At 39.7% G+C, this 12,950-nt stretch overlaps 1 protein-coding gene across 1 annotated transcript in view; it reads left to right on the plus strand.

The window, feature by feature from the left end:
• NDUFA9 (NADH:ubiquinone oxidoreductase subunit A9) overlaps window positions 1-2,538 on the plus strand; it is an 18,775-nt gene extending 16,237 nt beyond the window's left edge. The window contains exon 11 of the mRNA XM_042834987.1: window positions 2,266-2,538. Coding sequence (XP_042690921.1) covers window positions 2,266-2,436 — 171 coding nt within the window. The 3' untranslated portion in view covers window positions 2,437-2,538. The remainder of the gene's footprint in view (window positions 1-2,265) is intronic.
• Window positions 2,539-12,950: the final 10,412 nt, after the last annotated feature.

The raw sequence follows: 12,950 nt of genomic DNA on the forward strand, positions 1-12,950 counted from the left end.
TATATATATATATATATAGTAGAGAAAGTATCTGTATGTATACATACAGATGTCTGAATGTATGTCCGAATAGCTGTAAGGAATTAAATTCCATGTTTGCATGTATCTTTATATAAAATAAACTGCGGTTTCTTACTCTGTTTGGAAATGATTGTGAAAAGATATGGACAGTATGTCTAATAAAGGAATTATACTACTTTCAAATCGCTGAGAATTCTCTCATGCTAGAGTTGGCATTGTAGTTCTTCTGACTGTAGGATGTAAGCGTAATACTTTCTGAAAACTTCAGTTGTAGCTGCTTTTATAGTTCATACTTAGGTTTCATAAAAGAAACCTTTAGTGATTCACCATAACTATTGCAGTTCAGTTATAGTATGAGTAGTATAAAAAGGAGTTTCTCTGTGTGTCTCCTATGCTGGATTGTTTCCCTATTTTCCAGCTTTTCATCTTTAAGTGAAATATACAAAATTAGATCTGACTGATTTGAAAGGGCTTTTGAGAAATAGCAGTGTAGCAGAGCCTGATTTTATAAGGTACAAATCATTTCTGTTTTGAAAATAAGGTAACAAATATTTGTGCAAGTATTGGGGAACTGTTGAGGCATGGCCTGAAGCATTGATTGAGCACCTGGGGAAAAGACTGCAAGCCCTGAGAGCACAGGTGAAGGCAATTTACCCTTGTGGTCACACAGGTGATTAGAGCCATTTTAAGGCTGACTGCCACTAGGGAAGGATCTCTTTCTGGAGATCCCTCCTTGGTGAAGTTTTCCCTTGCAAACCTGGAATCTTCTAATACAGATGAGCAATCTTCTTTCCATCCTTTGTAGCACCTTTCGATCATGCTGGTCCTTCTGTCATCACACTTCTGTTGTGACACCTTTTCCATCCTACTGATCTGTCCAATTGCTACTGTACTGTAGAGAACCTTGTTCTAAAACATAAGCACCTGTGAAAAGTACATGCTGAACATGTCCTCTTGTACAAAAGTACATGCTACTCTCTCTTAACAAAACAGGGTGTAAAGGCATAATGTACAGTAGTTATCACATCCAATTAATTTTGTGGTTATAATTCTGTAATCTTCTGGGTATGTAAGCCTAATGGAGAAATTTTAATAAAGAAACTTTCTGTATGACTCAGCTTTTTAATCACAGAATCACCAAGGTTGGAAAAGACCTTCAAGATCATCCAGTCCAACCATCTACCTATCACCAATAGTTCTCACTAAACCATGTCCCTCAACACAAAATCCAAATGTTTCTTGAATACCTCCAGGGTCGGCGGTGGCTCCACCACCTCCCTGGGCAGCCCATGCCAGTGCCTGACCACTCTTTCAGAAAAGTAGTATTTAATCCTGAGTCTAAATCTGAAGTCAGATTTCTCTTTGCTAATTTCAGAAGATCTGTATCTCTTACCTAGATACATCGGGTACTTAATGCCTCAAAGTAACGTCTCCAGTTTATTTCCATGGAAACTACAACAGATACTAAGAGCATAGTAATACTGTTTGGTAGAGCCAAGTCTCAGCTACAAAATACTGTTCTTTCCAAAGTAGTCACCACCATTAGCAACGTATAGTTGTCAGTGATGATCAAGAGCCTGTAGACTACTTCTGTAAAAGATCTGTACTGCTGGAGGTGACCCATTATCACTGCTACTGGTGCACTGTGCTAATATCCACTGTTTGATCTCCATAAACAGTCAGCAGGTATCAGTTAATGTTAGTGTGTGCCATTTTTCCTGCTTGGAGCAATTCATTGACATACCTTTCCTTCTTATGTATTTCCATGTTAGACCCTGTTTTATCAGAGCATCTCTATGTTGCCGTCTGTCACGTGGCAACAAAATGTAATGCAGTGTTGGTGGGAAAGTTCAGCTTCTACTGCCATACCACCAACATCCACCTCTGATGCTGTAATAAAATAGGAGGCATTACTTTCAAAGCAGCCCTCGTAATGCAAGATGTAGGAATGTATTGTATTGCAGGCTTTTTTTTATGGGAGCAGTCTTTCATCAGCAGCCTTGAAGCTGCAGTTAAATCTCCAGAGCTGCCACTTGTAGATGATGTTTTAGGACATACTTATATGTTTTTAGTACCAGAAATTTATGCTAGTGTGTGTTCATGATTGTGACCTCAGTTGTAACTACATAAAATCTACATAAAACTTTTTTTGGTAGGTGAATAATTACAGTGAGTATAATGTCCATTTTGTTAATTCCCTCACTTTTTTTTTAACCTCTTTCTTTTTTTCCTTTCTTTTCAAAGTTTCACACAACAGACATGATATTGCCTGATGTCCCTGGTTTGGAAGATTTGGGTATTCAACCAACATCTCTAGAACAAAAAGCAATTGAAGTTCTTCGCCGTCACCGCAGATACCGCTGGTTGGATGCTGAGCTGGAGGAAGCAAAACCAGCAAAGACATATCCCATGTAACAGTTGCATAAGCATTTACTTAATACTTTTAAACCATCTCTGTATGACCGAGCTTTTTGGAGAACTGTGTACATACTAAGTAAAATATTGTAATCATGTAAACTTTTTTATCAACAGTGTTGTCTTTTTAATTACAGGAAACTCTAGCTGGTACGCAATTCTTGTCTTCAATAGATAATGAAAGCAAATTTACATAGTATTTACTTAGTTGGTGAGCATTAAAATGTTTTGATGATTAGGAGTGGGAGAGGAGGCTAATCACATTAGCTGGAAGAAGTTGAGGTTTGGATGGAAACTGGTTTTTAAAACCAGATTGAGAACAGGGATGAAATGAGTGAAGAAAAAACTTGTATTTTCACCTCAAAGCTTTCTACTGTTTGCCTCTGTTGGAGGTGACGTAGGAGGGAAGGAACAGGGACAAACTGGGCAAAAATAATGAAGGTATGAAAGGTAGAAGCCTAATAGTGGAGTAGAAATCTGAGTAGAAGATTGGAACTGAGTCAGTGGTGAAAACAGAGTAGGAAAAAGAGTAGACAATCTGAAAAGAATAAGACGGTCAAGGTTAGGGAAGGCACAGAAGTTTCTTGATTAAATCATGATGTTTACTGGAGCCAAGGATCAGAATTTCAGTGTTTCTGTGTTGTTGCCAAACTACTGTGAAACACCTGGGCAAAGTATTTCTTTAATTTCAACAGCTTCCACCTTTTCCTCATCCACAAAAACCTACTGCTGCTAATGTCAGTTTTTAGGACAAAGTAGGATCTTGAGACAAAAATATTTTTCCTACCATATGTTTGATTTGGCCTTTGTTCATAGGTTATTGTTCTTCTGACAACATAGGTTCATTCACTTCAAAATAAATCTGCCAGTTCCAGAAGAAAGCTGGATGATCTGAAAGTGCATATTGTTAATAATTTGATCTTTATATTATTTTTACTTGACTACGTGCTTTTTTCTTTGTTAGTGCTCATTGAATGTGCGCCTTGGATATTTTATTTGCAAATTGCTGTGAAAACTGTTGTATTTTTAAATTGTTTTACGACCACCTCATAGAGCGCAGAAATATGGTACAGCCTGAGCTGTAGTGACCATGCTGTGGTTGAGTTCATGCTTGGAGGGATATGAGACAAGCAAAGAGTAAAATCAGGAAGCTAAACTTCAGGAAAGCTAACTTCCAGCTCTTCAGGGAGTTAGTCAACAAAACCCCCTGGGAAATTGTTCTCATGGGCAAGTGTATGGAGCATAGCTGGGAGATTTTTAAGGCGACTTTCTTCAGGATGCGAGAGCTCTCCGTCCCCAGGTGTAGCAAGTCAGGAAAGGAAGGCAAGACAAGCATGACTAAACTGCAACCTGCTGGTCAAACTGAAGAACAAGAAGAAAATGCACAGACAGGGGAAACTGGGACAGGTAACATGGGAAAAGTATAGGGAAGCTGCTAGGCTGTGTAAGGGTGGGATCAGGGAAGCCAAGGCTTCTGCAGGTATCTCAATCAGAAAAATCCAGGAGGGTGTACCTTCCTTGTGAGTGAATCAGGCAACAAACAGACAAGTAGAAGGCTGAGGTACTTAACTTTTTTGCCTTGGTCTTCTCTGGTAACTGCTCGCCTCACAGCCCTTGTGTTTGGTTTGGTAGGAGGTGATCAGGGAGGAATGTCCCTTCTGCTGTAAGCAAAGATCAGGTTTGTGTCCACCTGAGGAACCTGAATATTCTATGGATCCCCATGATATGTGTTCGTTTCAGTGTATGTTTGGATCTGAGAGACGGGATGTCTCAGGAGCAAAGGCAAACAAACAATGCACTCAGAGCAGCACAAAGGCTTATGGGTTTTATTCAGTGTACACTTCTACACACCCAGAAAATTTTAGATAATCCCCTAAGTGGGAAGCAGAAACTCCCTAAGCAAGTGTACTGTTACTTACTGACCCCTGAGAGACTGCAAATAGCTGAAAGGAGAGAGAAGGAGCATGCTGGCAGTGGATTCGATAGGTAATGCCACCAGGGTGTCCCCTGCTTCAAGGTGCATTTTTCATCTCCTGCCATAGCCTCTCTCTTGCTTTTATTCTCCCCAGGGTCTGTGGGGTTTTTTTCCACTTGCACACTGTACCCGTGCAGCCAACACATGATACAGAGCCCAAGTGGAACACCTGCTTGCAGAACAAGTTTTTGCAAAAAACAAGATTAACTACCAAGGTCAGCTCTCTACAAAATGAGATATTTATGGCTTACAGCCACAAATATCAGTTTCCTTAAAATGTCAGAATACTTTGGTCGATCCCTGGATCGTTCTTCAGCCAGGGCCATTTAGGTCCCCAACACAGTATCCCGGAGTCCTAAGGGAATTGGCTGATGTAATCGCCAAGCCACTCTCTATGGTATTTGAAAAGTCATGGCAACAAGGTGACTGGCAAAAATGTGACATCATACCCATTTTTAAAAGGGATAAAAAGGATGACCCTGAAAACTACCAACCTGCCAGTCTCATCTGGGAAGATCATGGAACAGATCCTCTTCAAAACTATGTTAATGCACGTAGAAGACAGGGAGGTGATGTGGGACAGCCTGCATGGCTTCACCAAGGGCAAATCCTGCTTGAGGTTTTCTATGATTCTGTCACTGCATCAGTGAACAAGGGAAGAACCACATCTATCTGGACTTCAGTAAGGCCTTTGCCTCAGCACCCCACAGTGTCCTTTGCTCCAAATTGGAAAGATATGGATTTGATGGGTGGACTGTTCGATGGATGAAGAACCGGGTGCTGGGTAGAGTCCAGACAGTGCTGGTCAATGCCTCGATGCCTGGACAAAGATCGATGATGAGTAGTGTCCCCCAGTGGTCGGTGCTGGGGCTGATACTCTTTAATATTTTCACCAATTATATTGACAGTGGGGTTGAGTACATCCTTAGCAATTTTGCTGATGACACCAAGCTGTGGGATGCAGTCAACACACCAGAGGGACAGGATGCCACCCAGAGGGACCTAGACATGCTCAAGCAGTGGGCCCAGGTGAACAAACCCAAATGCTAGATCTTGCACTTGGGTTGAGATAATCCCCATTACCATACAAGAGATGAAAGGATTGAATGCAGCCCTGTAGAAAAGGATCTGGGGGTACTTGTAAATGGGAAGGTGGACATGAGCCAGCAATGAGCCCTTGCAGCCTAGAAAGCCAACCATATCCTTGGCTGCATCTAAAGGAGTGTGGCCAGCAGGGTGATCCTGTCCTGAAATGTCTTTTAATTTTTAATGTAATTATTTTTTTTCCCAGTCAACATATGACTTTTTGGCTATCACTTGATTCTACAATAACATTACTTGTCGTGGTGGTGAAGCACTGGAACAGGTTGCTCAGAGAGGTGATGGATGCGCTGTCCTTGAACAGATTCAAGGTCAGGCTGGACTATGCTGTGAGCAAGCTGATCTAGCTCTAGATGTCCTTGTTCGTAGCAGTGAAGTTGGGCTAGATGTTAAGTGTCCCATCAAAGTGAAATGATTATTTAATTCTACGAACGTGTGAGAAGGAGGTGATTGCAGGGCAAGCATAAAAGATGTGGTGTTGCTGTTTTTCGTTTGTTTGGTTGGTTTGGTTTTGGTTTTTATTATCTTCCTTGGAATAAGTCATATCATATGTCCTACCAAGGTGGCAGGGAGCTTCCATTGATCTCGGTGCAAAATTCTCGTGAAGAATAGAGCGGATACAATCTAGGTTATTTTGGTATTAAATTTTATGTAGGTAAGCAACAAACAGTTGATCCCACTCTGAATTTCCGTTCTGATTTAGCAGCGTATCCTGTGGTAGCATGGCTGAATATGTGAACATAAAAATTTCTGCATTGGGTCAGACAGTGATCTATTTTTTTTTTCACTTTCAGTAGTAGGTGTCTAGAGTGATATGCTGGATCAGGACAATTAGAGTGATACTATGGGGACTTTTCCCATTTTCTAGTAATCTGTACCATGAAGCCTTCCTTAGCAAGTAGTTCTTAATGGATCAGCGCTCTATTAATATGACTAATTACTTACTAAATCTTAAGAAAAAATTGTATCACCTGTAATCTGTTGGATCTGCAAGTGCATGAATAATTGTTTCTTCATTTTTTCTTGTCTCATTTGTTTTGGTTGCTTTTGGTGATTCCTTTCCCTTATATTCTCATGCTCAAGGAAAGACTGGTTCCATACTCACTTCCTTTACAACCACTGAAAATCTGTATGTTTTTTTAGTTGTTTTTCTTTATTTTGCTCTTTTGAAGTTATGGTATTCTGTTGATCTATTGAAGCTGCTATCTCTTGTCCTGTTAGATACTTTGATTGGTGGTGGGTGAGAGAGAAACTGCATATATGTTATATCCAAAGGGCAGACTCTTTACGGCCTTACAAGAGTGCTTCATGATGTCTTCAGTGACAATTTCATGTTTAGTTTCACTTTTTTTCCTAATAATTCCTAACGTGTGGTGTTTGTTGTTGTTTTTTTTTTTTTTCCACTATTGAATAATTGGACAATTTCATGATTATCATCAGAACAAAGTGGTGAAAAATAATAATAATAAAAAAAAAATTAGTAAACTAAGATTCCATTTCACCTATGATTTTTATCTCTACTCATTTATTAAGAAGATCTTTCTTATCCTGTCTTTACTTTCTCAGACTCTGCAATAGTTTTTCTGCTAATCTTCAATTTGCAATTTTTGGAGAGCCTTTTTGAATTTAAAATCTGGAGGCAAAAGATTATCACAGTTTTGTAGAGTGTGGCTGAAAGTGGTGTGGAAAGATGGTCATGTTGTTTTCTCCTCTGTCCCCCAGAGGTCAGTGGTCTTCAAGCACAATGTGCACCTCTACTTGCAGTTCACTGTTGCTCAGACCTTTCTGCTCTGAACAGAAGGCTGTCTGAAAACAGATTTTCAGGTCAGCCCTCAAACTGTGCATGAATAAATTTAGTCACATAATACAGGCGCAATACATGGCACAGCTATCTATAAAAGAAAGGTCCTTTTCCATCATGTAGTCCGGATGTGTCATTTATAATGGGAAATGTAGTCTTGCTGTAGGGCTTCACTCTTCTAACAAATAGCCTAGCTTCAGTGCCCTCTAGAGGGCCTTGAGGAAGTGAATGCTTAGTAGCTCCGTTTTTTGTGGACCGGATGAATAGTTTGTGCGGCTCTGTATGTATGTGAATATCTGCACTTAGAAGACTAGAAGGTTAAAGACTAATAAGGGCTGAGAAAGTGTCAAAGGCAATCATACTGACAGTCATGTTATTTACCTGTATGTATGTATCTATGTGCACACCCTTGGAAAGTCTGAGGTAAAGTACATTGTTTTCCCTGGAAATGAGAAGGAAAAAGGAAACAGTGTATAGGCCATAAAAACATTGCGTTCCACCTTCAGCCCTCAGCTACTCAGAAAGGAGTCATTTACGTACGCTGTTCAATGCAGGCATTGGTCCCTGCAACCAGGGAAATTTCTTCTGATACATTCTTTGCGATACCAGTCACAGTGTCATTAGGAACGTCAATAAACATATATAGGATAAAGCTAACACACCCAACTGATTATAAGGTCTGTGACTACACAACAGTCCTTCTCAGCCTTCATCCAGGAGGCATTCTCTCCTCAGAGGCTAGTCCTTAAATGAGCCCAGGGAGGGGTGGACCCTGGATCCACCCCTTCTGATCACATGGGAAGCATAGGTGAACTGTTTACACTAGTGCTTCCTAGGCTACCCGCCCCTTTCAACAGGCGTTCCATCATCAGTTCAGGCTGTGACATAACAGTTCCCTTACAGTAGATAACTTGGTTTATATACTGCACTGGAGTGCAAATTTGTCTTGACTGATGCAAAGAGAAATCGCAAGGAGTAGAAAAATCTGGGGAAGTTCTTAGTAGTGTTAATCATCTTATTTATATAAACTAGAGCTCCTCTGTATTCTGAGCTCATGGGAAGTACTAGTAGCTTTTATTTAGTGGGAAGGTAACACCTAGCATAATTTTCCTCTCTTTATTTCAAATTAATTTCTTCTGGCTGATGTTGGTGTAAGTGCAGGCAAGTACGTCATGTGGGTAAAACACTGCATTTCCTTTGAAAGCAGGACCTTGCTTCTAGTATCTGATTCACTTTTCCTCTGATTGCACTAATAGATGGGAAAGGTCTCTGCAGCTTTAGGATTTTTTAATTGTATTTTACCATTCTTCCTTCCTAAAATGAAGTTCCTCAACAGGATAAAGAACAAACTCTGAAACAAATCTATTTCAAAGACACAAATCTCTATCCCAGCACCCCTTAGGTATGCCCTAAGGTAGGCATCCCTTAGCTGAATGCTGCATCAAAGCATGCCAAGAGGCAGCTGAGAGCATGTCCTCTATGTGACAGTGTGATGGCACTTTGTAGCATGTGGATAAGAGTTTATTTAGAGGATCAGAGAATAGCAAAAATAACTTCAGCTTGGATTTGTTGTGCTACTGACATGCTTTGTGTCTTTGGGAAAGCCACTCAACTTGTTTGTCTTTTGTACTAAAGGGAAACCTACTAAGATTGACTTGTTCCAAAGCAGCATCATTTACAGGAAAAAATCTTTTGTTATTCTTGTAAGTCTGGAGAAAATACCAATGGAGCTAACATACAGGTATCACTGAGTATGCCTCCACCACAAAAATATGACTACTCTTTCTCAAAAGTCTGGATTTAAAGCCCAGTGAGATATTTTCTGTGAGTATATTATAGAACAAATTAGATTTAAGCCATCCAGACCTATTTCCTTTGAAATAAATTTTTAAACCTCACACTGAATAGCAAATGTGAGGTCATCTTATCTGCACACTGGTTTTGATCTTCTGTTTTAAGATAAATCTCCCACCCTTCACTGTTTTTGCTTATAATTTGTTTTTCAATGTCTGAACCTGTAAAATGGAAAGCTGTAATGGAAAACTGATTAATGAAGAGAGGATAATGAATGCATACTTTTTAACATTGTGCAAAAACCTCCTGAATAATTCCAAAACATTTTCTTGGAATAAATTCACAAGTATACATATTTTTATTTACAAGGATACATTTTATTTACAAGTATTTTTATGTTTATTTACAAGTATTTTTATTATAATTCTGCAATTAAGCACAGCCATACCACCAAATATATGTATGTAAACATGCACACATACACCTACATATGTGTAAAAATATCACAGTTATTTGGTTTTAATAACTGTCTGTACATCTGGACAAAGTAAAGAAATCCTTAAGTCAAGAAGCTTAGGTGGAGTATGTTTCTGAGACATGAAATAGTTATTTCCAACTAGTCCCTTCAAAAATAGAGATTTGCAGACAGTCCTAGCAAAATTCCAGTGCCAAATCTAACTGAACATAACACAGGGAGAAAAGACAGTTAAGTTCCAGAAATAAATAAATATAATAAAATAAAATCCTAGTCACGTAACTTGTAGAGCTATACCAGAATGAAAAGATTCTTTCATTTGAAGTATTCAAACTAAATGCATCTTTTATTTCACACAAAAATGGGGGGCATTCTTCTACTGTAAATTTATTGGTAAAACATTTTACCTCCTGTTGAACCTGATCATAAGACCTTGTACTCACCAGAATGTTCCCTTTAATATCAGTCAGTTTGGGTTGATTTTTGCATCTTGGCTTTGAAAAAAAAAAAGACTAATGATTCAATGTTTTAGGGCAGACAGCTTGAAGAGTGTGACCCTAACAAACTGTACTTTGCAAGGTTTGATCCTGCTTTTTTTCTGTGTGTACCAAGAATACACAACACAGCAGTTGCTCCTGAAAATGTGTTAATGAGTTCTTGCATAAGCTCAGTCATGAGCAATGTTCTTTGCATCTGGGATAAAATGCTAAACTTGAGACTAAATGTAATATCGCTTTCCTAAGCATAGAAGGAAAAAAATCTTTTTTTTTTTTTTTTTTTTTCTTTCCACAGAGACATCAGTATGTTTCCTAAGAAATCAATGAGATATTTTATTGCAATATTAGTCTGTGCCTCTGATTTTATATACATTATATTCACTGATGTGATTTTGAAGAACACAAATGCCAACACACAGAAGTGTTTAGGTTGTCAGAACTCTACCTTTTAATACCTTTGAAAATAATAGCTGGTGTGGCTTTTCCAGAGCACTCTGTCAGACTTTAAACAGCTATCTTGGTTATATTTTTTATTTAAGTTTGTTTCTGTTGAAAGAGTCTAGTCCATTATTTTTTATGTTCTAGAGTCAAATTCTGCATACAGGTATTGTCCTGAGATGGAGTAGGAATTGCCAGCACTCTATGGCCCTCAGTTACCATGATCTTGACTCACAATAATTCTGACAGCTGCTCTGGAATTTCTGTAGGTTTACTCTGGGACAATCAATAATACTTAGAAAAAAATGGAGTAACTCTTTACTGGAATTTCTTCACTGGTCTTCCTGTTGATTAAAAATAGGGAAATGGGAATCAAACATCCTTTCTTTGAAACAATGAACATGATTTTGTGGCAGATCCGGTGCTGAGCACTTCAAAACCAGTGAAAAAGCTCTAAAAGGAATTAATGTGGTTATCCAAAATGCTGAACCACATTCAGTGGTCTGTAAGATATCCCAGAATCTGTTTGGCTTGCTGAAGCTGAACTGCATGCCACAGATTGATGGGTGCCTATCAAAGCCAGGCTCCAGGGGGCAATGCCCTTCCAGATTCTGTACTAGGATGAAGATCCAGAACCAGGTGTCTTGCTGCGCTAGAACCAGCAGCAAGTTCTCCCACAGATCTATGAAGATAATTTTGTGCACCTCATGCTTACTGACTACTATGTCCTGAGGGAGGATGTAGTCATCCTTAACTTTTGAACCGAAGTGACCTGCCCCAGCTGGGCCTGGAGATGTGAACATCGCCACTAGCTCAGAGAGCAGCTTAGTGGTACCTTTAGCTGGCACTAATCTTGGGGTGCTGGCCCTAGACATAGCTGCCAAATCACTCTGCAGAGAAAGTTACGATATTGCTGTGTTGCCTTCTGGAGAATTTATCTTGTCTCCTCCTTTAGCAGCTCTGGCTCTCTCCTCCTGTGCTTCTCCAGCAAGTTGTGTACTATTGCAAGATGCTACCCCATCAAGATGGTTCATGGAGGCTGAGCAGAGACAGCTGGCACAGCCTCTTAGCATAGAAGCGAGTGGCGTGGCCACACAGACAGACAGAGCTAAAAAGGGTTTAGTTGAATGTTGCAAAAGCTTACAGAATTGATACTGAGTATGAGGGATGACCCAAATACTCACAGGGAAACAAAATCACTTCACTTCCTAAGGGCTTTCAGGAGCAAACATTGGGTGCGTGCTTTAAAATGGACTGTGGCAACAGCCAAGAAGAGCAGGAAGACATAGCTGGATACCACGCGCAGGCATCAGAGCTATATGCAACACTGCTAGCTCTTGTACTGTGAGGATCAGAGCTGTGGCAGTTTGAAAAGTCTGTGTGGGCCAGCAAATCATCATACTGAAAACTGTTGAGGAGCTCCACGCTCTCTTCTGTGCTACTGAAGGTCACTGGTTCAAACCTCGTGCAGGTTCATAGCAATTACTGCAACATAGGCATGCCCTGTATAAAACCCTATAACCTATAAAACCCAGGAGTTTGCCCATCCCTTCCAAGAGCTGTTTTTTAAATTATTTCTTAGTTGTCAACCATGTGAAAGGATAAATCACAATAATAATTCAAACGTGTGAACAAATTATTTATTGTAATAATTGAAAAGGGAATGTCAGCAAGAACCATTTTTCCATTATAATTGTAAATATATTTTAAAGGTATATTCTTCAGAAACGTATTTTTCATCTGCTTGCCATGCAATATGTATAATATGAAAGAAAAATATGCTTCTTTCTGTGTCAGACATCTTCATACAGATGAAAAAATATGCTTCCTTTTGCAGCAGCCATCTTCAGTGCTATTGAGTGAGAAAGGAAAATGGATTAAGCAACATTTAGATTATATTCACCTCCCTTCTGAGGACAGAGACAAACAAGACAGCCACCGTGAGCTGGTCAGAAAGTCCAAGGCCTGAATTAACTGAGTATTAGCACCTAGTTAATAGGAAGAGTAAAGAGGGAAATATTTTGCTTCTATATCCATACTGCTAAGATAGTATAGGCTATATGCATATGTTTGCAGCCAGCAAAGGCATTGGATACAAGGATGATAAAAGCCTGTTTTTCTGGTTGTTTTTTTTTTTTTTTTTTTTTTTTTTTTTTAATTATTATTAATGCTTAGCACCAACAAAGGGCTTTCAAGGGGAAAAAAAGGACTTCTGTCCTGAGAAGGATGGAGGCAACCTTACCTAATAGCTCAATTTTCAGAAGGACAAAATGAACCGTTGTGAGTTTCTGCTCGGTTTCAAATGCCAATTGTGGCATGGATCAACCAAGCTCGTAGACGCCTGTCTCGCTCCCTTTCCCGCGCGAGTGTGTGCGCAAGCACGCGGCGCGGAAGGCAGAACCGCTGCACGGTGCCGAGCACGGCGGCGCCGGC

The sequence above is a fragment of the Centrocercus urophasianus genome, unplaced genomic scaffold (genome assembly GCF_019232065.1).
Source record: "Centrocercus urophasianus isolate 14NV4802_14NV808 unplaced genomic scaffold, USGS_Curo_1.0 seq_5, whole genome shotgun sequence".
Taxonomy (NCBI): Eukaryota; Metazoa; Chordata; class Aves; order Galliformes; family Phasianidae; genus Centrocercus; species Centrocercus urophasianus.